General features: G+C 39.2%; 1 protein-coding gene across 3 annotated transcripts in view; it reads left to right on the top strand.

Moving 5' to 3' along the window:
- The first annotated feature begins 6 nt into the window (after positions 1 to 6).
- LOC140714669 (protein sidekick-2-like) overlaps positions 7 to 21,172 on the top strand; it is a 919,455-nt gene continuing 898,289 nt past the window's right edge. For all 3 annotated transcript variants that reach the window (XM_073026119.1, XM_073026118.1, XM_073026117.1), the window contains exon 1: positions 7 to 962. In XM_073026119.1, coding sequence (XP_072882220.1) covers positions 878 to 962 — 85 coding nt within the window. In that variant the 5' untranslated portion in view covers positions 7 to 877. The remainder of the gene's footprint in view (positions 963 to 21,172) is intronic.

Here is a 21,172-nt window from a genome sequence, read left to right as displayed (position 1 = left end):
GGGTCCCGCGCGCGCGCGCGCGCGGATGGTCTCTCTCGCTCTCTCCAACGTCCTGCGCTTCCAGCGCGGAACTCCTGTCCGTCGGGCTTACGTGCCGGGTTTGGGCTGCATCGTCTTCCCCCCACCCACCCCACACACTCCCCCCTTCCCCTCCCCGCCAGCCCTGTGAGCGAGTGCCGGCGAAAGCGGAGCGAGCATCGTGCGAGGCAGAAGGCGACAGCAGCAAGCAGCCGCGGCAGATCATCGCGCCTCTTCACACAAGTGGCAGCAAGACTCTAAGGAGGCGGCCCGGGGGGGAGAAGCCGCTCCCCCTCCCCTCCCCCTAGGGGAAGTCAGCTAGGCAACCCGCAAAAACTTTTGATTCCCCCCGCCAGTCCCAGGGAAGTCTGGGCGAGCTGTATTTTACTGCCAGTTATTTTGCAGCGGGACAGATTAGTTCATTTGCTGCACTGCCCGTAGGCACAGTCATCCTTCACTCGTTTCCAAAAAAAAAGTAAATGGCAAACGTTAAAAGAAAACCTAGAATCCTAGGCAACTGCGAATCTGCCTCCTAATCCCGCAAACACAATGAATGAAAGAAGGGGATGGAAGTTTGGGAACTGAAATCCGGAGAGTGTATACGGCTGGAAGTTTGAGCAAGTTTGACGTTATTCGAGGACAGTCGGAGATTCAAGTTCTGCTCTCTGTTGAGGGGGGTTCCTCCCCCTAACTTGCGTTTCAGTCTGGCGCTCGGCAGCGAGAGTCCATTAATGTATCAGTAGCTCTCAGACCTCCTCGTCCAACCTTCGACGGATTCTGGTCTGAACAAGAACTCCCCGCTTCCGAAGGAACTTGCAGGGAATCTAGCTTCGGGGCGAGAAGGATTCTAAACTGCGGAATGACCATGGCGAGGAAGTCTGCGCTGGAAGGATGCCTTTTGCTGGCTCTTTTACTTATGTTCAGCGCTGCATCGCGGGCACAAGGTAGGAGAGAGCCCGGGAGGGCGGCAGCATCGCCCGAAGATGCGGGCAGGGCCGAGCTAGGGAGCCCGGCTTACAGATTGAAAATATAACGCCTCTGGTTTTTTTAAAATGCTTTTTCTTGTACATTTCAATCCAGTGCAACTCTGTTCACCTCAATGTAGTGAACAGTTTTGTCGATTTTAGAGGGAGTGGGGGGAATAGTAAGAAGACGTAAGATGAGGGATTCCTGGTGAGAAAGAACTATATTCTGTACACGGTGCCAATGTGGACGCGTGTTGTCAAAACCGGGCAATGAAGGAAAGTGAAAAAATACTATGAACAAAGTCAGGGTTTAAATATGTGCTCCGAATTTATCTGAGAGAATGTTGGCAGATGCTAAAGAGTAGAAACTAAGAACAGAAACTTAACAAGCAAAATTAGAGGGGGCAGTGAAATGTGGGGGGTGGGGAGGGGCAGTAGGTGTGAAATGAGAAATCGAGAAATGACAAACCCATTGAGTGGTTTTGGGACTGAACGGGAGAGATGGGATTGAGGAGAATTAAAGTAACTGAATTGCTGTCAATTGTGTGTAAAGTGCGTGGAGGTGACAGTTCCTTTCGGGTTTTTTATTGTATCGATCTTTCTCATCTTTTAAACATAATGACCCCGACTAGAGCAGATCAATTAACTAGTAAGAGCAGAATCTTGTGCCCCTGAAGCCGAATGTAACGGATGTTTATTTGCTCAGCAAATAATGGGCACTTTCATTCTCGCTTCTCCCACGGTTCGAACTTGACGCCCCTCGCCTTTCATGTGCTTTGGTGAAAAAGCGCCGAACTGACTGACTCTTTGCAGTTTAATGCTGCAATTCAGCGATTTCTATCAGCAAAGTAACTGACCCCGGACGCTTGCATGGTTTGTAATCTTTGGTTACAAAATTCATGCGTAGCGCTTTCGAAAATTGAATGGGACTTGTTAAAGCAGAACGCAGAAAGGAATCGGGAGATTTTCTCGGTATTCCGTTTTAGAGGGTGGACATTTTGGGAGCCACTTTGCCAATGCTTTCGGTAGAGAGCTTTCATGTGCCGTTGTTAGTGGATTCAGGCTGCGTCAGTCTCTCTGATGATGCCAATCACGATTTGAATTGTTTGTTTACACACCGTACTGGGTATGAATTGATAAAAAGGGTTTTACAGCGGGCTTCCACGAATGCGATTACTGGTCTAAATAAATCCACACTTAATTAGTCATATAGGAAATAACTGATATGAGACTTGGCATTCAGTTCAGGACTGGGAAGATACGAAAAAAAGACGTTTTCGCTGCTGAAGACTATGCAGTGATGTAATTTGGATGCCATGACATGATTGTCGGACGGAATCTTATTTTAAAGCTATCGGGCGCGGAAAAGCTAAGGTTGAAGAGGCACAGCTATTGATATAATATGCTGCATTGCAAACTTTTCCTTGCCAGCAAGTAAAACAGGCAAGCTCGAGAACAGCAGCTACTCAAAGACTCCACAATGTGGCAACAACGCTTTCTTTAAGAAACCGATAAATGTCTTAATAAGTTTGCAGCGCAATGCTTTAATAAAAGAACTATAATTTAAGACTGCATTGAGCTTGTTTCAGTGATGGGTGTTTTGAACTAACAGGTGTGCAGGAGTAAACTTGGGTGAGAATGTGAAGCGGAGATCGTGGGAAGACAGTCTCTTAAGTGCTTTCTATAACGTTGTACCGGGGATGAGGGTACAGCAACTAACGGAGAAGAGGCGCGAGGCTCATCAATGTTCTTTAAAGACTGTTTTAGATCACCATAGTTGCAGACGGCATAGCCCAGGGTATTCGGCATCGGAGTCTTGGGTCTCTTGGGACATGTTTCTTCAGTAGCACAACAACATATTCTTTTGCAATTCCCTTGTTTGACACAATCTATTACCTTCAGATGGCAGATTGCCATGAAATATCTAAATTGAATGTTTCTGCTCTAGAAAGTTTTAAAAGCAGTTGTGAGAGTTATTGTTCTTTTGTCCACTTCGGTTTTGATTCTCCAGTTCAGTTTATTTACAGGGACTAATTCTGATTAATTTAACAGGTCAGTGACACAAAATGTCACTTAAGAGAACTCTTCCAGATAGATAACCATCAGATTACATGACATTTAATGTCATAGATTGCACCCTTCGATGAGTTTACAGTTTTATGTAATTTTGGTCACCCCCTTATACAAAAGACATTATTAAACTGGAAAGAGAGGAGGAAGGATTTACAAGCCCTCTTATACAAAAGACATTATTAAACTGGAAAGAGAGGAGGAAGGATTTACAAGCCCTCTTATATAAAAGACATTATTAAACTGGAAAGAGAGGAGGAAGGATTTACATGGATGTTGCCAGGACTCAAAGATCTGAGTTGCAGGGAGAGATTGCACAGGCTAGGACCTTTGCTTGGAATGCAGGAGAATGAGAGGTGTATAAATTTATGGCGTATATACAGGGTGAACATACAGAATATTTTTACTAGGGAAGGGAAACAAAAAAAACTCGGGCAGAGGTTTAAGGTGAGAAGTGAAATATTTAAAAGGGATCTTAGAGGCAACTTCTTCACACAGGTTCGTGGTCACATGGAATAAGCTATGAGTGAAAGTGATTGAGGCAGATACAACAACAGCATTCAAAAGGCCTTTGATAGGTACATGGATTGGAAAGGTTTAGACTAGAGGAATGTGGACAAATGGGACTAGCTTTGTGGGCACCAAAGTCACAATGCATGAGTAGAGTCGAAGGCCCATTTCCATGTTTTATGACTAGGAATAGGTATCCCATAAACACATCAAAAATTCTAAAGTAATATCTACTCTTCAGTTGTCTTAACATTTATCAAGAGTATAAAAAGCAACATATTTCCACTTAGAGTTATGTTTGATATTCTGAAGCTTACCTGCATGTACAATTCATCGCTCTTCAAATAAGATGTATGCTAACTACAACTAATTGTGTCATCTTCCTGATAAATGGATGAAGATGAAGTAAAGTTTGTTTAAATATTAACTACATTTAAATAATATGTTCATTTTTAATGCTTTTGGAGATGTCCAATTGTAGATTTGTTTACTGTGTGTTTACTTTTTGACATTAGGTTTTCTTCATTTTGGAATGCCCCAGTAAAGTGGGTTTTTCCCATGAAGAACATAAACAATGGCTATATACTTCAAGAGATGGTTCTGTTTAATGAACAACTGAAAGCTGGGTTAGAAGTTGTAGAGAAGCTACTGGGCTCTTTCATTTTTAGGCATTTATTGAGGAAAGATGGCTGCAATGAAGTAAGTATTTCTGTGTAAAAGTAACATCCCTTTAGACAAGGAGTTCTCACCTTCTTTATGCTATGGACCCCTACCAATGGGTCCAAGGACCCCTGGCTGGGAACCCTTGATTTAGACTGCTTATATCCAAATGTGGAAAAGATTAATCAGTAATTTTGTGCTCTAAAGATTAGATTTGGAGTTACTTTATCATTTACTGCATTACAATATTCTTATTCTCCCTACTTCTAAAGCACTGACTCCTGTGCATAGCCATCATACTTCCCATGGTTAAACATAAGCATAAGTTTGGATACCAAGGAACTGAGAAAGAATTTAAATAGAAAGTTTGATAAACCAAGGCAGCTATATTTTCAGTTGATGTTCAGAAATACACACTTTCAGTAAGTATCCCTGCACTTTGCAAGATGCCTACTTGATTTTGTTTAGAGTAAACAATTTTAGTTTACAATCATTTGAACAATGTATGTATCATCTGCAGTGGTCAAAATAAATTCAGACCACAAGGTTTTTTTTAAACTGCAGATGATAGAAATCAGGAAAATACTATGTTGGAAATGCTCAGCTGGTCAGGCAGCACCTGTGGAAAGAGAAACTGAGACATCAGGACTGAAAGTTTCAAAAGCGAATGGTAGGGATTTTTTTTTACAAACTAAGTGGAAGAAAATGGTATGTCAAACACATCATGTAACCAGAATTATATGGTTGATTTGTTTATGTTTTCAGGATTGGAATAGCCATTCCTTGTATTTGGTTGTGTTGCAAAAGAATCCAATATGACTATCTATTAATTTTCACACCCTGCAAGGTATCCTTTTTTTGCGGAGAGAATGCCCTTCACTTTATATTTCTTAACTTTTCCACATTTTAGCACTGATGTCTATCTCAATTTTTCATCTCTGACCTTCCAATTACAAAGTGCCTGAGGATGTGTATAGCTCTGATGTGATGACAGGCACAATTTAGGGAAGAATGTATGTCAAAATGAATGCCCTGTGAGTGCTGTATAGCTCTGCTGGTGGAACATTTCTTTACAAATCAAAAAAAAAATCAGATGGAACCTCCAGCTTCTTCAACCTGGCAGTATTTATAGTGTCTATCTTTGAAGACATAAAGTTTGTCATAAAGTATTGGTCAGAAAAAGAATGCTATGCAGTTTATTACCCTGGGGGCTTTTAAGTAAATAAAATTAGTAAGGATGAATTTCTGGTAACACTTTCAATACTCTGCAAAATTGCCAAGGCACAGAATTGTGTGGGAGACAACAGCTCTTAGTTTTTCTATTTCTTTTTTCAGTCCTATTTTTGTCAATGCCCTTGTTACTCGAGGGCAAGTAGGCAGATAGCCTTATTCCAGGTTTTTGCAGTGTTTTGAAATCCTCTGTTTGTATGGTTGATAATCTTGCTGGAAAGTTCATAAATATCCTGGAATTGAAGATCACCTCCCTTGTGTTCCAGCACAAGTATAGAAGAAAAGTTCAGCCGTACAATTAGAAAACTAATTTCATGGTGGAGTACTTTTCTAAGAATAACAAGGAAACTATTCCCTAGAATGTAAAAGAGTAAATAAGTTGGAGGACAGAGAGATATCTATATTTGATAAATATAGCTGCCCAGGAAGGATTGCATCTCTAATGATCAGGCACTGAACAGAACAGTTGCTGGGACTTTTTCCATATTTCCTTATACTGGAGAAGAAAGCCACTTCGGCCCATCTAATTCATGCTTTCTTGTGGAGCAATTGCACTCTCTCACTAAATTTCTCTATTATCCATTCACCCCACATTCCCAATCCCTTGGATTCTACCACTGGGTTAGTACTTGATAGAGCAAAGAATGTAATGTTATACTGAAAGAGTATGATGAAAAAGGTTTGGGAGGAGGTTTAAGCAGTGTAGTACAAGACAGTGATGTGTTGCAAGAGACACTGCTGGAGGAACTCACCATGTGTGGATGGAAAAGATTAACATTTCAACTCAAGACTGTACAGCCCCCCCCCCCCCATTCCACCCTTAGATCATGTTAAGCCCTCTGATTTCTTCCAGCAGTTTGCTCTTTTTTTTTGCCCCAGGTTACTGCATCTACAGCCTCTTGTGTCTGCACTGATTGTCTAGTTTAAATTAAATTGTCTCTTATGTTTTATTTACTCCTGTGCAAAAGTCTTTGACAAAATTTCTGAGGGACAACTTAAAGTGGCCAATTAATCTGCCAACCTGTATGGTTTATTTTTTCTGTTTATGTGTGAGGAATGCACCTTGTTGCATGGAAAATGTGCACATAGATATTATGGTAAGTAGGGATCAGACCCATAACTGAGTGACAGGCAGGCCTGATAGATCATCTGTCATTGTAATGGGGTGCTTGAAGAATGAAAGCCAGCTGATGGAACTTCAGTTTATGAGGGGATGGGTTAGGGATAGTGGTGTTGGGAAGGGAAAATGAGGAAGGGTATTCATTATGCCTCCATGTTCTCTCTACCTGACTTTAATCTAGATCTTTGCTACCTGAGATTAATCCTAGGAAACAATAGAGCTGTGTTGCTTCCTGATCTTATTGATGTCTGTCCTGGCAGGAAGAAATTGGAGAGGACAGATTTTTTCTTCCAAAGATCAAAGGTGCTGATGAATCAGCATATGGGAGGAAGATTGAAAATCTGGTTGAAAGGTACCACAGCAACAACCTCTCACTCAATATCAGCAAAACTGAAGTGCTGGTTACTGACTGCAAGAGTAGGAAACTGGAGGTCAATGAGCCAATCCCCATTAGGGGATTGGAATGGAGAGGGTCAGCAACCTTAAATTCCTTGCTGTTATCAGATCAGAGGATCTGGCATGAGACCAGCATGTAAGTGCCATTACAAAGAAGCCACAACAGTACCTCTAATTTCTTAGAAGTTTGCGCAGATTCAGCATGTCTAAAATTTTGACAATCTTCTATAGATGCACAGTGGAGAGTATCCTGACTGTTTACATCATGGCTGGGTATGGAAACATCATTGCCCAAGAAAAGAAAAGCCTTCAATAACTGGTGGATATAGCCCAGTCCATTATAGGCAAAACTCTTCTCATCATTGAGCACATCTATAAGGAGCTCTTCTACAAGCTAGTAGCATCCATCATCAAGGATCCCTACCATCCATACTCTCTTCTTGCTGCTCCCATTGGGAAGGAAGTACAGGAGCTTTGGGTCCAACACCACTAGTTTCTGGAACAATTGATATGCTTCAACCATCAGGCTCATGAACCAGCATGGATAACTTCACTCACCTCAACACTGATATGGGCTCACTTTCAAAGATTTTACAACTCATGTTCTCAGTGTTATTTATTTTTTCTATTACTATTTGCACAGTGTGTCTTTTACACATTGGTTGTTTTGTGTGTAGTTCCTCACTTGCATTTCTTCTACAGTAAATGCCTGCAAGAAAATGAACCTTATGGTAATATATACTCTATCAAGTACTGATAGAACACTCTCAAGAGCATTTAAAAAGACATCCGTATGACAGGTTCCAAGAAAACATTTTTGGAATTGTTAAACAGATTTAACATTAATATTTGATGCCAACAGAAAAGTAAGCTCGCAATGCCACTAGTTTACATTGCACAGTAAAACCACTTGTCGTAGTTTTAGTTTTAAGTCAGGATTAATTATATGAGCAACTTGTTGATGTATATAAATGTCTGACATAAATGTATCCCATTTATGGAGGTGAACTGCAATTTTCTATAATTGTGTTCTTGGGATCAAGGAGTAAGTGGTGAGATAGAATGTATTGCCTAACCTTCATTGTTGCCTTAAGGACATGAAAAGTCATTCATGTAATTTGAATCTAGAGTCATGTTGAGTAGAGGAAGCAACTTCTTTCCCTAAAGGACATCAGGAAACCAGTTGAATTACAGTTTCACTATTTGCTATAATAAGATTTAAACTAATATAATCTCAGTAACGATTTCTTTGCTATAACTATTGGACTTGGGGGAAGACATTGAATGTAAAATGGAGCATGAACTTTAAGACATTAAGTTAATCAAGCAGATTATTTAAAATCTTATTTGGTAACAATATACAGTTTGGGCTGCAAGTCTCTGGACTTAATATAAACATTTGTTCTTATCAATTCAATAATTAATAGTATATTCAACTTCAAAAGCAACTGGCTGGCACAAAATTAACAAAACCAATGCAAAAAGTATAATTAGTATTTGTTGTATTTTCTGTTGTATTCAGTCTTCCATTTTCTGCGGAAGTCTGCAGTATACTCCACAGTCTACCTCCCTGTTGTACCTGTAGTGCATTTATTTTGTGTGATCTTGTTTGTTTTGATAGATCTCTTGAGGAATCTCTAGCTTTGCTTTGCAACTATTAATGTGCTTGTTTTCACCTAAGTGATGCTTCTGAAGAAAATATAGAAACATAAAATAAACACTAAAAGGTCTGTGTGTTGAGGTAACAAGGAGAGATTTTCTCTGGAGTACTTGGAAAACATAAACATGACATAGTTGATCATAAATACAAGAGATTCTGCAGATCAGATCAGGCAATACCTATGGAAATGAATGAACAGTCAATGTTTTGGCCAAGACCCTTCATCAGTACTGGAAATGAAGGGGGAAGAAGTCAGAATGAGAAGGTGGGGGGAGGGGAAGAAGTAAGAAGCTGGCTGATGATAAGTGGAAAAGGGAAAGGACTGGAGAAGAAGAAATCTGATAGGAGAGGAGAGTGGACAATGGGAGAAAGTGATGGAGGAGGTGGGGCACCCGGGGAGATGACAGGCAGGTAAGGAGAAGGTAAGAGGGGGCCAGAGTGGGGAATTGAAGAAGGGGGAGGGGGAAAATTAATAGAAGTTGGAGAACTCAATGTTTGTGACATCAGGTTAGAGGCTACCTAAGTGCAATATAAGTTGTTGCACTTTCAACATGACAGTGGCTTTATCTTGACAGTTGAGGTGCTCATGGACCAACATGTGGGAATGGGAATGAGTATTGGAATTAAAATGGTTGACTGCTGGGAGACACTGCATTTTGAGAATGGAGCAAAGGAACTCCACAAAGCAGTCACCCGTTGTACGTCGGATCTCACCAATGTAGAGGAGGCTGCATCGAAAACAACAGATAAACTAGATGACCCCATAGGTTTGCAGGTGAAGTCTTTCCTCACCTGGAAGAACTGTTTGCAGAGATGAATGGAAGTGAAGGAGGTGGTGAATGGGTAGGTGTAGCATTCCTTCCACTTGCTGGAATAAGTGACAGGAGGGAGATTAATGAGGAAGAATGAATGAGCAAGGGAATCATGGAAGTGAGTGATCCCTGTGGAAAACAAAGAGTGGGGGAAGGTAAAGATGTGTTTGGTGGTAGGGCTCTGTTGAAGATGGCGGAAGTTATGAGGAATGATGCGGAGGCTCATGGGGTGGTAGACAGTGAGGACGGGGTGAGGGAAGATAATCGGGAAATGTAGCTATCCTATTTCAAATGAATTCATGAAGAAATATCTCAGATTTAAAATGAATTTGATAATAAAGTGAATTTGGTTATTGTGTCTATATAATTGATAGTTCTTTAGGAGAATGAATGTGGGGAATTCACCCAAATGTAAATGTATTGAAATATTTGCAGACAGTTATTGGGCAGCAGTAAACAAATAGAAACTGATAATGTAGTTTTTTAATAAATGAGATTTATTATTTATAAGCCAGTTAGTGAAGTTGTCCCAAAAGAAACACTAAATTATGGAATTTAGAACCTAGAAGAAAGAAAATAAATTTATATGACTTATTTACACAGTCCGTACTAATTTAAATAGTGTTGAACAGCCTTTTATATTTGACTGTTTGATATCTATGGTAGTGTAACCACAATATAACAGTTTATTGTTTTGTCTACCATACTAAGTAGGCATTGTCTAGGGGTGGTGCACTTCCTTGGTGGGAATGTGAGTAGACTCAGACTCTGGGAAATGTGCAGCACTGGAGATGAAAGAGAGCAAGATAAAGGCAAATGGAAGAAAGCAGAAGTCAATTAGACATCATGGGAAAATAAAGACCAGCATAGTTAGAGCTTATTGAAGTGGCTGGAGAGTAGATAGCGCTTGAACCCAGAAACAAGAGGCAAATAGTATATTGTTATCGGAAGCTCGGGCAAAGACTGCAAGAAGGAGGGGGATGCCGTAAAAGGCAAATGGGATTTGTGTAAAGAAAGTGCAAGGAAGGATCAGCACTGTGGAAGGTAAAAATGACAGCTATATGCTAGAGACATAAGAGACTGCAGATGCTGTGATCTGGCAAACTGAAAAACAAACAACTTGAGGAGCTCAGTGGATCAGGCTGCATCTGTCCAGGCAAAAGTCATGACCATCCTTCTGCCTCTACAGGTGCTACCTGACCCACTTAGATCCTCCAGAAGTGTTGTTATTTTCCCCAGATTGAAGCATCTGCAGTTTCTTTTGAGTCATGAAAACTATATTATGGTTTCTTCATCTTATTGTCAATCTTTGCTAATAAATAGCCTGCTGAATTCCCAACTCCTTCATCTCAGTTCCACTTCCATTACTGTATGATGACACATTTTCCCTCTGAAGAACATGGAGCAATTTTATTTAATAGAACATAGTGTTAAGGATCAAGCAGTTGTTGTTGAAGGTGACTTACTTCTACTCCATTTCCACAGGGTCACTGAGGCCTTGATCTATAAATATTCTTTTACCTAGATGACCAAAAACAGTGCTGATGCACTGAAGGTGAAAGTGATTTTCTTAGTCCATATCTGGCTTTATTGAAAGGTGTTTGCCAATAAATAGGAAATGGTTTGTGTTTTCCAGGATCTTCCATAAACCTTGCAGAGAAATGAAGATTGTACAGTGGGGACAAATTAGTAGAGCACCTTTGTTCTGTAGTTGCTATAACCCAGTCTCTCGTATGTTTCAGTGAATAAGATGACAGTGGCATGGAGCTTGACCTCCATGTATAAATCTACGAAAATATCATTTGTGTGTTACGGCTTAGTGATGTAGATTGGAGTGACCTTGATTTGGAAGCGGTTAGGGTCAGTAATTGAACAGTTTCCCATTTGTCCTGTACATTACTTCTACTCCAGTAGGAAGCTTGTTGCACTGAGAAAGATTGAGGGAAAAATGGCGAGAAAGATAGCACAGCATTGCATGACAGCAATCTGCTCTCAGATTAAGACCACAGCTTGCAAGCTCTCTTGTAGCAGAATGAGAGATAGATGTAAATATTTGATAGCAGAGAAGTGTGACATTGGTGCTCCATAGCTTTTTTCAATTAACTGATAAAAGCTTTTATGCAATGAAAATAGTCCATTTGTTGTTTGAAGCTGCTCCCAGTATTTCTCTGAAGAGCTCATGAACTGTGAAGATTAAGTGGCTAAATGTAGTTTTGAATATCAAGTACTGATGGGGCATGTTCAGTAAATGGAAGGGACTCCAGGAGTGTTAATGGACAGAGAAATTGTTGACAAAGAGTTCATAACTCTGAGTAAAAGTTCATAATAAGAGCAAGAGATGGTGATTTTAGGGGGGGGGTGTTATAAAATTACAAAGGCATACATAGGATAGATAGTCAGAAACTCTTCCCTTGGATGAGGGAGTCTTTTAACTCTGCCCTCGTGCTTTCAGTAAGAGGGGAGAATTTAAATGAGAGCAGGGTTTTCCACATAGAAGATTGTGGTTATATGGAACAAGCTGCCTGAAGAGATAGTAGAGACAGAAATAGAACAATTAAAAGGCATTTGGACAGGTTTATGGATAGGGAAGGAACAGAGGCTGAATGGATAAGTTGGGTTGAAAGGTCTGTGTCTGTGTTATACAAATTTATGACTCCAGTAAGTGCCATCCCAACCTTAAGTATTAAGGACCTTGGATGATGTCAGGGTGTTGTGACCTGAGGTAGGTGGAAAAACCTACCCACTTTTTGATGGCACTCAAGCTCATTGCAGGGAACTGCAGGGAAGTATTGACAAATGACTATGGACAAAGATGTTGAGTGCTTTTTAATATCTCTGACATTGAAAACCATTCAAAAATATTTAAAATCAATTTTTTAAAAAGCCTTTTAGAAGTTACAAATTGAAAAGCAATAAGACTTTCAAACATTGAGTAAACTCATTTAATTCAGAAAATGTAAAGTATTTTATGCTTTTCTTGGCCTTTTCTCTCATCTGAAATGAAGCTGTGTTTTGTATAATTGGGTGAGCAGATTCTCCAGAGTAACTGGTGGGTAGCTGAAATGATTTGTGCCCTAGAGCTAGAACTAGAGTCCATGAACTGATGATGTGTATGGGAAAACTCAGTGAAAACTAGACAACAAATCTGTGACTTCAGTATTTGGAACACTGAACATGGAGATCTGGTGGCAATTTGATTTGGAATTGTTAGCTTTTTCCAATTGTCTTGCATTTAGAATACATTACATTAATTTTAGGCTCTATTTTGTTCATTTTAAAGAATCTGTTTAGCTCATCTTTACACAGATAGCCTTTACTCAAAGTGGTAGATACGTGGAACCCCCTGCCAGGGGAGTGGTTGTAGAAGCAGATACATTAGGGGTATTTAAGAACATGTGGAGGATAGAAAAAGTAGGGGATTATGTAGGAGAGAAGAGTTAGACTGATCTTGGAGTAGGTTAAAAGGATGACACATCATGCACCAAAGGGCCTATACTGTGCTTTGTTCTATGTTTATCTTATTCTTAGACATGATACTGTTGTCTGCAAACATGTCCTGTTTTTGTTTGTTGCAGAATTGGAAATGTCACATAGTAGCTGCGGTTGATGTTCTAATTTCCACACATGCATGGTTGCTTCAGAAAATACCTTACTTTTTAAACCATTTCTTGTACTTATTGGGGGTGTGTTAGGAAAGAATTGAAACAGTGCAGTAGACTTGTTTTCTTGATAGTTCATGTCAAATAATAGGATGGGCACGTGTGTTATACAAACGTACATGGTGTAGTTCGTGGTTTTAGCCATGGAGTGAAGCTGCTAAACAGAATTGAAGTTTTTCTGAATGATTGAAGGAAAATTTCTGAAGGTTTGGTCGGTCTTTGACAGTATTAACAATATTCTAAGACCAGACCATATGAAACTTCTCACAAGCAAAGAAAGTAAAGTAAAATGAAAAATAAAGACAGAAAATGTAGGATAAGTATCACAATGGTGTAGCTAGCAGAACTGCGGCTTCACAGGTCTGGTGACCCTAGTTCAATCTCATTCTCTGGTGCTGTATCAGTGAAATGTGCGTGTTCTCCCTGTGACTGTGTATATCTTCCAGCTGTATGTCACAATGATGTGTGAGTCGGTGGGTTAATTGGCCTCTAAATCGCCTGTAGTATGCAGGTGGTTGGTAGAATCAGGGGTGAGTTGATGGGAATTTGGAGAGAATAAAATAGATAAAAATAGGATTGGTATGGGTGAATAGATAGATGGCGTGGACTCAGTGGGCTGAAGAGCCTGTTTCCATGGTGTATGAAATTGATTTTGATGGTGTATGGGAAAATAAAAACAAGTGATCTTTTTGGAATAAGAGTCCTGAAAAGGTATATGTTTTTTGTAGCCATTGTACATGTCAAACAATCACCATTTCAGTGTAGTGTTGATACATGGAGTACAAAGTCCATGTGCACAAAACATTGCATTTCAAATTGCTTCTCATGTAAAATTTCCATTGTCCTTGCATTCTCATTCAGTGAGATTATCCAGTAAAGGTTGATTTACAAGCAAGTCTTATGCAGCGATCTAGTGTTCTTGAAGAATCTGGGTCAAGCCAGTTTGAACATATTTGGATGCTGTCACTAGAGGGATGATATCTTAATTCCATCATTCTGAGTTAAACCAAAGTTCCAAGACAGTTTCCTAAATCAGAGCTCTCAAGCCACCAGTGGAATTTTCAGTGATTGTGCTTTTATTAACAGCGTAAACCTTGTGAAAGTTATCTTGATTTCTGACCCCATTCTGTTAGCAAAATTTAGAAAGAAATTTCACTGGAGGCTTGGTGTTGAAATTCAATCAAATTATTTAATTATTAAGTCTGAAAACATTAATTCACACATCTACTGCAGCTTGATGTGCATAATTTTAGCAACCCAGTGATTAAAATTAAACAACAGGAAACTCAGCCATTAACTTAGAAGTCTTATTTAATCTTAATGATTTTGTAGAACAGGTATTTGCTACTGTAATATGTTTTGCCTTGTAGAACTGGGGGCTGTGGGAGTACTCTAGATCCATGAGCATACTTCTTTGTCTACCTGCTCTTGCAATGGGAAAAAAGAATTATAATAATTGCCTTGGCTGTATTTTCTGGAATTTTGTACATTTTGTTACCAAATGTACACATTTCTGTTACTAATCTTTATGGTTTTCATGGTATTTTTCCCTGATTGGTAAGAAGCATCATTAATTTATGTTCCGTAGAAATAGGTACAATATTTGTTTGCAATATTTTGTTCTGTAATTAGATTCTTACAAAATATTTAAGCATTTTTACTCTCAAGTGCTCATGATAGACTTGAAGAAGCCATAGTCTATGATCATGTATCATTGAACAGAGCTTTTTGACCCAGTTCTTTTTGTAAGGACTCCTGAGCAGGGGTAAATTTTAGTACATTGTATGTGAGATGACCTTCACTGCTGGGTTGAATATCTTCATTTAGCTTATAAAAATTTCATGCCACTATGGAAGACTTTTTATTTATCATTGTCAGAAGGAGCTAGAATGATGGGCTGGACAAATTACTCCATTTTCTGTAGCTATTAAAGCTAAGTTAACAACTATCTTTGGAGCAGTATGTTGTACTTTGGCATTTAACAGTATTGTTCAGTTTAGTAATATTGTGTCACCTTTCACAGATTTTTCCATTTTGTGAGCAGGAAATTTAAATTGGTTTTTTGGTAGTTGAACCATATTTACATTTTTTTAATCTTCCGTCTGGAGTTTTGGACCATTGTTTGCTCTCGGTTGATCAACTTTCAGTACAATTTAGTACTATACAAGAATATACACACAAAATGCTGGAGGAACTCAACCAAAATAGGCAAATGCATATTGTGATATTATGACTTTACTCATACTGGTGACTTGAGCTGCTTTAAACAACTTTGCTGACCTTTACTCTAATGAATAAGGTGAGAGCAGTAATATTTTTCTTTTGTACATTGGTGGTTGTTGTTGATTGTTGTTTGTTTGTCAGTCTTTTCTTGTGTGTAGTTTTTCATCGACACTATTATATTTATTTTGTTCTACTGTGAGTGCCTGCAAGAAAATGAATCTCAAGGTAGTATATAGTGACAAATAGATTCTTGAATAGTAAATTTATTTTGAACTTTGATCTTAACCTGAAGTAGCATTTTGTGCTTCACTACTCAAATATAACAGGCAGCAATCAATTTTAGTTGTGCCACTCTGACAATGACAGACCTTCAGTAATATACTAAATTATTTGTGTGCCAATTATTAATTATTTACATAAACCATGCATTGCTTATGGTATAAGTAGAATTGTCTGAATGTTTTAACAGTTAACATGATGAACAAGAAATATTGGAGAGAAGCTAACTGAGGACATTTCCTTTATTTGATTAGTTACAAGTGTTTAACTTTATATTGAAAAATTCTGTTCTTCCTATGTTATGACCCAGCCCGTTTGATTGGATTTTGATTAATTTTAAAGGCTAACTGCTGTATTATGTGTTTCCCGTAACTGAGTCATGAGCTGTGCAGAGATTTTGTTTTCATGGTATTTTAGTGGAAAAGAAAGTTTCATCAAAGACTTGCCAGTGGTATTTTTAAAAAATTAATCATCTTGACCATCAAAACTCAAGTCGGCCAGATTGATATTTGCCAAGTTATGGGGGTAGGTTCAAGGTTTCATTAATCTAGCAGAAGTTATTTTGCTGTCATAAGGTTGTGCCATATGGTAGCTCTTTGTATCACAGTCCCTATGCAACTTCACTATTTCTTTTAAGAATGGAAATTCTGATGGTCAGGGTTTTGCTCAGTAAGAATAAAATTAGCATAATCTTTAGAATGTACTGCAGTCACTTATTTGGGCTGATCTTGGTAGCATCTCCCATCCCTGCAACCCATGCCACTGAGGAGGAGGAGGGAAGTAGTGCTTGAGAATACTGCCACCTGTAGTTTCCCCTCCGGGTCTTGCATCTTCCTGACTTGAAAACAATTGATGAATGCTCAATCTAAGTCCTGGACATCTGCTGGAAGGTTTTGTTCTCTGTTTCTACAAATGTGAAATTCAGCAAGGATGGAAATTAGTTACGTTATGTGCAAAAATAATTGGAATTGGTGATGGACAGGATCTGGGGTAATAAGCCCATTTCAAGGATGACAGTAACACCTAGGTTGTAAATAGTTGGGTTCAACCCAAGTCATTTGCCAGAATGAGGGATGAAATTGTTATCTATGGGAAATAACACAGCTTCTTGCTCTCCAGTGCTGAATGTAACTGCAGGAGTTTATATCTTGACTAATATTGTTGGAAAGTAGGGATGACAATGGAGGAGTTGAGCAAGTCAGTTTCATCAGGGCATATTGTTTTCTTGCTGTGCAGTCAATACAAATGTATAAGTAAGCATATTGCGAGATAGAACTGGGTCATGTCATGAGTGGAGAAGGGCTGCTGGAGTGTTGAGTAGAAGTCAAGCTTGCAAGAGATCGATGCAAGTTCTAGAAGTTAAAATTAAGGTTGTGTTGTTGATCTTTTTATGTGATAATCTTTTAAGTATTGAACCTCACTTCTACCTGTTTTAGGTATTAAACTTTTTTGGAAGTGAATACTTAAATTTTAAGAAGTTAGAATTTCATGAAGTAATTCATGGGTTTTGAATTCTTTTATCTCCTGTAGCAGCTGTCCAAATGCGTTCAGGTTAGAATGTAAACTTCCAGAAGTTGGCAGTATGAAACAACACAAAAAAAAACAAAAATGCCAGAAAAAAAAGCAGTTTTGTGGACAGGGCAAACAAGTTAACTTTTTAGTCACAATGACACCTTAGTTTCTGACAAAATTAATGACAAAAATATTATTTATTGCCTCTTTAAATGGTGCCCAACCAGTTGAAAATCACCAACATTTTCTATTTTTATGCCAGGTGGCTTTATGCGGGTAAGAAAATGTAGTGCACTGACATCTGTCACACTCTTGGTTCTATTAGTAGTCCAGAAGCAGTTAGGGATTATCTGGATAAAGGACCTACTGATTTAATTAAAAATTTAAATGCTTAGATAAGTGTTGGGCTAGCAACATGAAAACAAAACCTTTGAACTCAAATGACAATTGCAAAATGGATGGTCTGACTTTTTATTACAATTATTTGATCATGAACATGAAAAAATTACCGGTAAATTAATCTTCTGAGTTGCTGATGGAATACTGTGTTTATAAAACTGCACCAATAATGCACAGTTCATCTTAGGAGTTTACACCATTATCATTTTATGTTATGTATTTATATATGGTGTAAACAATATTAGTCATAATACATTTTATCTTGTGTCTTATATTTTATATATATCATTTTATAAAGTTAAATCACGACAACAGCACTTCGCTTCCAGATGAGCTCAATGATTCTGAGCTTACTTTGACCGTCAAACCATGGAGAAATCATAAAGAACTCCCTCAGCCTCAGATGATCCTATGATTTCAGCCTCTGAGGCCAGCATAGGAGCAGCTTGCAGGAGCGTGAACCCACAAGAAGCATCCAGCCCAGACGGAGTACCTGGCCAGCTACTAAAACCTGTGCTGATCAAGTGGCTGGAGTGTTCTCTGATATCTTTAGCCACTTGCTTCAGCAGTCTGAGGTACTCACCTGCTTCAAGCAGGCTTTAAGAACGTGGAAAACTGCCTCAATGACTGTCATACAAGTAGCACTTACATCCACAGTGGTGAAGTGTTTTGAGAGGTCCGGCCTGAGAAGTAACTGGGATCCACTCCCAATTTGTCTACCAACAGAATCAGAATTAGGTTTATTATCATTGGCAACATGAAATTTGTTAACTTAGCAGCAGCAGTTCAATGCAACACAGCAGATTCTCAGCAGATACCATTTCATTGGGTCTTCACTCAACTCTAGAATATCTGGACAGCAAAGGTGCCTGTACCAGGATGCTGTTTATCGACTGCAGCTTGGCATTCAATAACATCATCCCCTCAAAGCTGATCAATAAACTTCAAGATCTTGGACTCAATACCTCCTTGTGCAGCTGGAACCTCGATCTCCTCACTTGCAGATCCTAGTCAGTTTGGATTGGCAACATCTCCTCACAATCTCCATCAGCACAGGTGCACCACAAGGCTGTGTGCTTAGCCCCTTGCCCAACTCACTTTACACTTACGACTGTGTAGCTAAGCAAAGCTCCAATTCCATAATCATTTGCTGATGACACATTCAGTTGTGAGCTGAATCAAATGTGACGAATCAGCATATAGGAGAAAGATTGAAAATGTGGCTGAGTGGTGCCATAACAACGTCTTACTCAATGTTGAAACAAGACCAAGGAAGTGATTATTGACTTCAGGAGGAGGAAACCAGAGGTCCTTGAGCCAATCCTCATCAGAGGATCAAAGGTGGGGAGGGTAATCAGCTTTAAATTCCTTGGTATTAAGTCCTGTCCAGCACTTAAGTGCAATTATAAAGAAAGCAAGGCAGCACCTCTACTTCCTTAGGGGTTTGTAAGATTTTGCATGACATCTAAAACTCTGACAAACTTCTATAGGTGTGTAGTGGAGAGTGTATTGACTGCCTGCATTACAGACTAGTTATGGAAACACCAATTCCTTGAACAGAAAATCCTACAAAAATTAGTCAGTCCATTACGGGTAAAACTCATCCCACCATTAAGCATATCTGCATGGAATGTTGAAGCAGGAAAGCATCATCGGAGACCCCCACCAGCCAGGGCATGCTCTCTCCTCGCTGCTACCATCAAGAAGAAGGTACAGGAGCCTCAGAACTCACACTACCAGGTTCAGGAACAGTTATTACCCCTCAACCATTAGGCTTTTGCACTAAAGGGGATAACTTCACTGAACTTCACTTGTCTTATCATTGAAATGTTCCCACAACCTATGGACTTGCTTTCAAGGAACCTTTATCTCATGTTCTCAATATTTATTTTTTATTATTATTTCTTTCTTTTTATAGTTGCGTAGTTCGTTGTCTTTTGCACGCTGGTTGAACACCCAAGGTGGTACAGTTTTTCATTGATTCTGTTATGGTTCTTATTCTATTATGGATTTATTGAGTATGCCTGCAAGAAAATGAATCTCAGGGTTGTATATGGTGACATGTATGTGTTTTGATAATAAATTTACTTTGAACTTTGATGTAAAGTCCATCACACCAACTTAGCTGTTTAGTTTCAAAATCTTAAATTTCATTATTTCAATAACTAAAATAAACATATTAATACATTATTACCATAAATAACATCTTCCTGCTCTTTTAAGGTAATGATGAATGGTTTTATTCTAAATAAAATAATCTACTCAAACTTACAGTAAGACCTAAATAGCACTCACGTGTAGGCTGCTAACTGGGAAATAACATTGATATAGTTCCAAAGAAGTGAACATCACCATCAAGAGCAAGTCTAAACATTTACCATTGATGTTTAATGACTTCCTCATTGTAGAGTTCCCCACCATCAACATCATAGGAAGCTCATTTGAACAAATCGCACAATAATACAAGAGCAATCAAAGACCAGACACAAATAATATCCTGGGTAGTGTTTCATCCAATGGAATGAACATTGAAATTTTCCTGTTTCTGGTAACCCTTCCTGTCTGCACATCCCTCCCAATTCTCGCTTACCCCTCCCTCCCCACCATATGGGCACATTCTGATCCACCTCCAGTGTTCTTTTCCATATCCTGTCCTCCAGATGCCCACCAAGCTTTTTCACCCCTCTCCTCCACCTTTTACTTTTCATCTACTATATCCCACCTCTCCCCATCAGTTTCCATCTGTCAACCTCCCTCTCAATGTTTCCTATTATCTCCTTCCTTAGCCTTTGTGTTCCTGCTTATTAACGTCCAGCAGCTGTCTTGACCTTAATCCTGCTCTCCACCCACTTGGGCTCTATTCCTCTTTTTTTTGCCTGCCTCTACCTATCATCCCCCTGCCTCTGTCTCCTAGTAATTTTGCATAATATGCTATCACAAAACAACAGATTATTTTGTGATAATAAACCTGATTCTGTTTCACCTCCACACTCAGTCTTGCAATTGGATTTCAACCCAAAATTTTGACAAATTCTTCCTGCCCTCCGCCCTAGACCCATTGAATTCCTCCAGCAGATATATTGTGGTAGTTTATTTCCTAAATTCTTCCCACTGTCTGAAAGACACAAATCTAGAGTATAATCAAATGATATCTATTTGCCTGTATAAGCACAGTTCAAAGAGCATGAAGCTTGACACTAACAAGAACATAAACTGCTTGATTGGCACCTCATCTACAACCTTGACCATTCACTTCTTCTGCCTCAATAGCATCCTGGCTGCAGATAATACCAACCACACTGGTATTACTTCTGTCACCCAAAGCCTATTCAATAACACTTAACTACTTAATTGGTATTCAATAGGAGAAGAACGTGAAGGCTGGAGAGCTAAGGGGAGGGGGGATTGTTGATATTTTGGAGCATGTCTGTGTCAGGAAGGAAATATTGGATCACATTAGGCTGGATAAATCCTGACAGAATTTGTCCCAGTATATGTAAATATGAAAAATATCTGCATCTTAATGATACTATGGAAGTGGTTGTGAAGTGCAGAAAGGTGGGGCTTGACCCAAGTGTACCTTAGGAAATTGAGGGAGGCAAAGTGCAGATTGCTGGAGCTCTGTCAGATATTCTTGCATTTTGTTGGCCATGGAAAAG

Source organism: Hemitrygon akajei, chromosome 22 (genome assembly GCF_048418815.1).
Source record: "Hemitrygon akajei chromosome 22, sHemAka1.3, whole genome shotgun sequence".
In the NCBI taxonomy this organism is placed as follows: Eukaryota; Metazoa; Chordata; class Chondrichthyes; order Myliobatiformes; family Dasyatidae; genus Hemitrygon; species Hemitrygon akajei.
The sequence above is the reverse complement of the archived record's forward strand: the minus strand, read 5'-3'. Positions and strand labels throughout refer to the sequence as shown.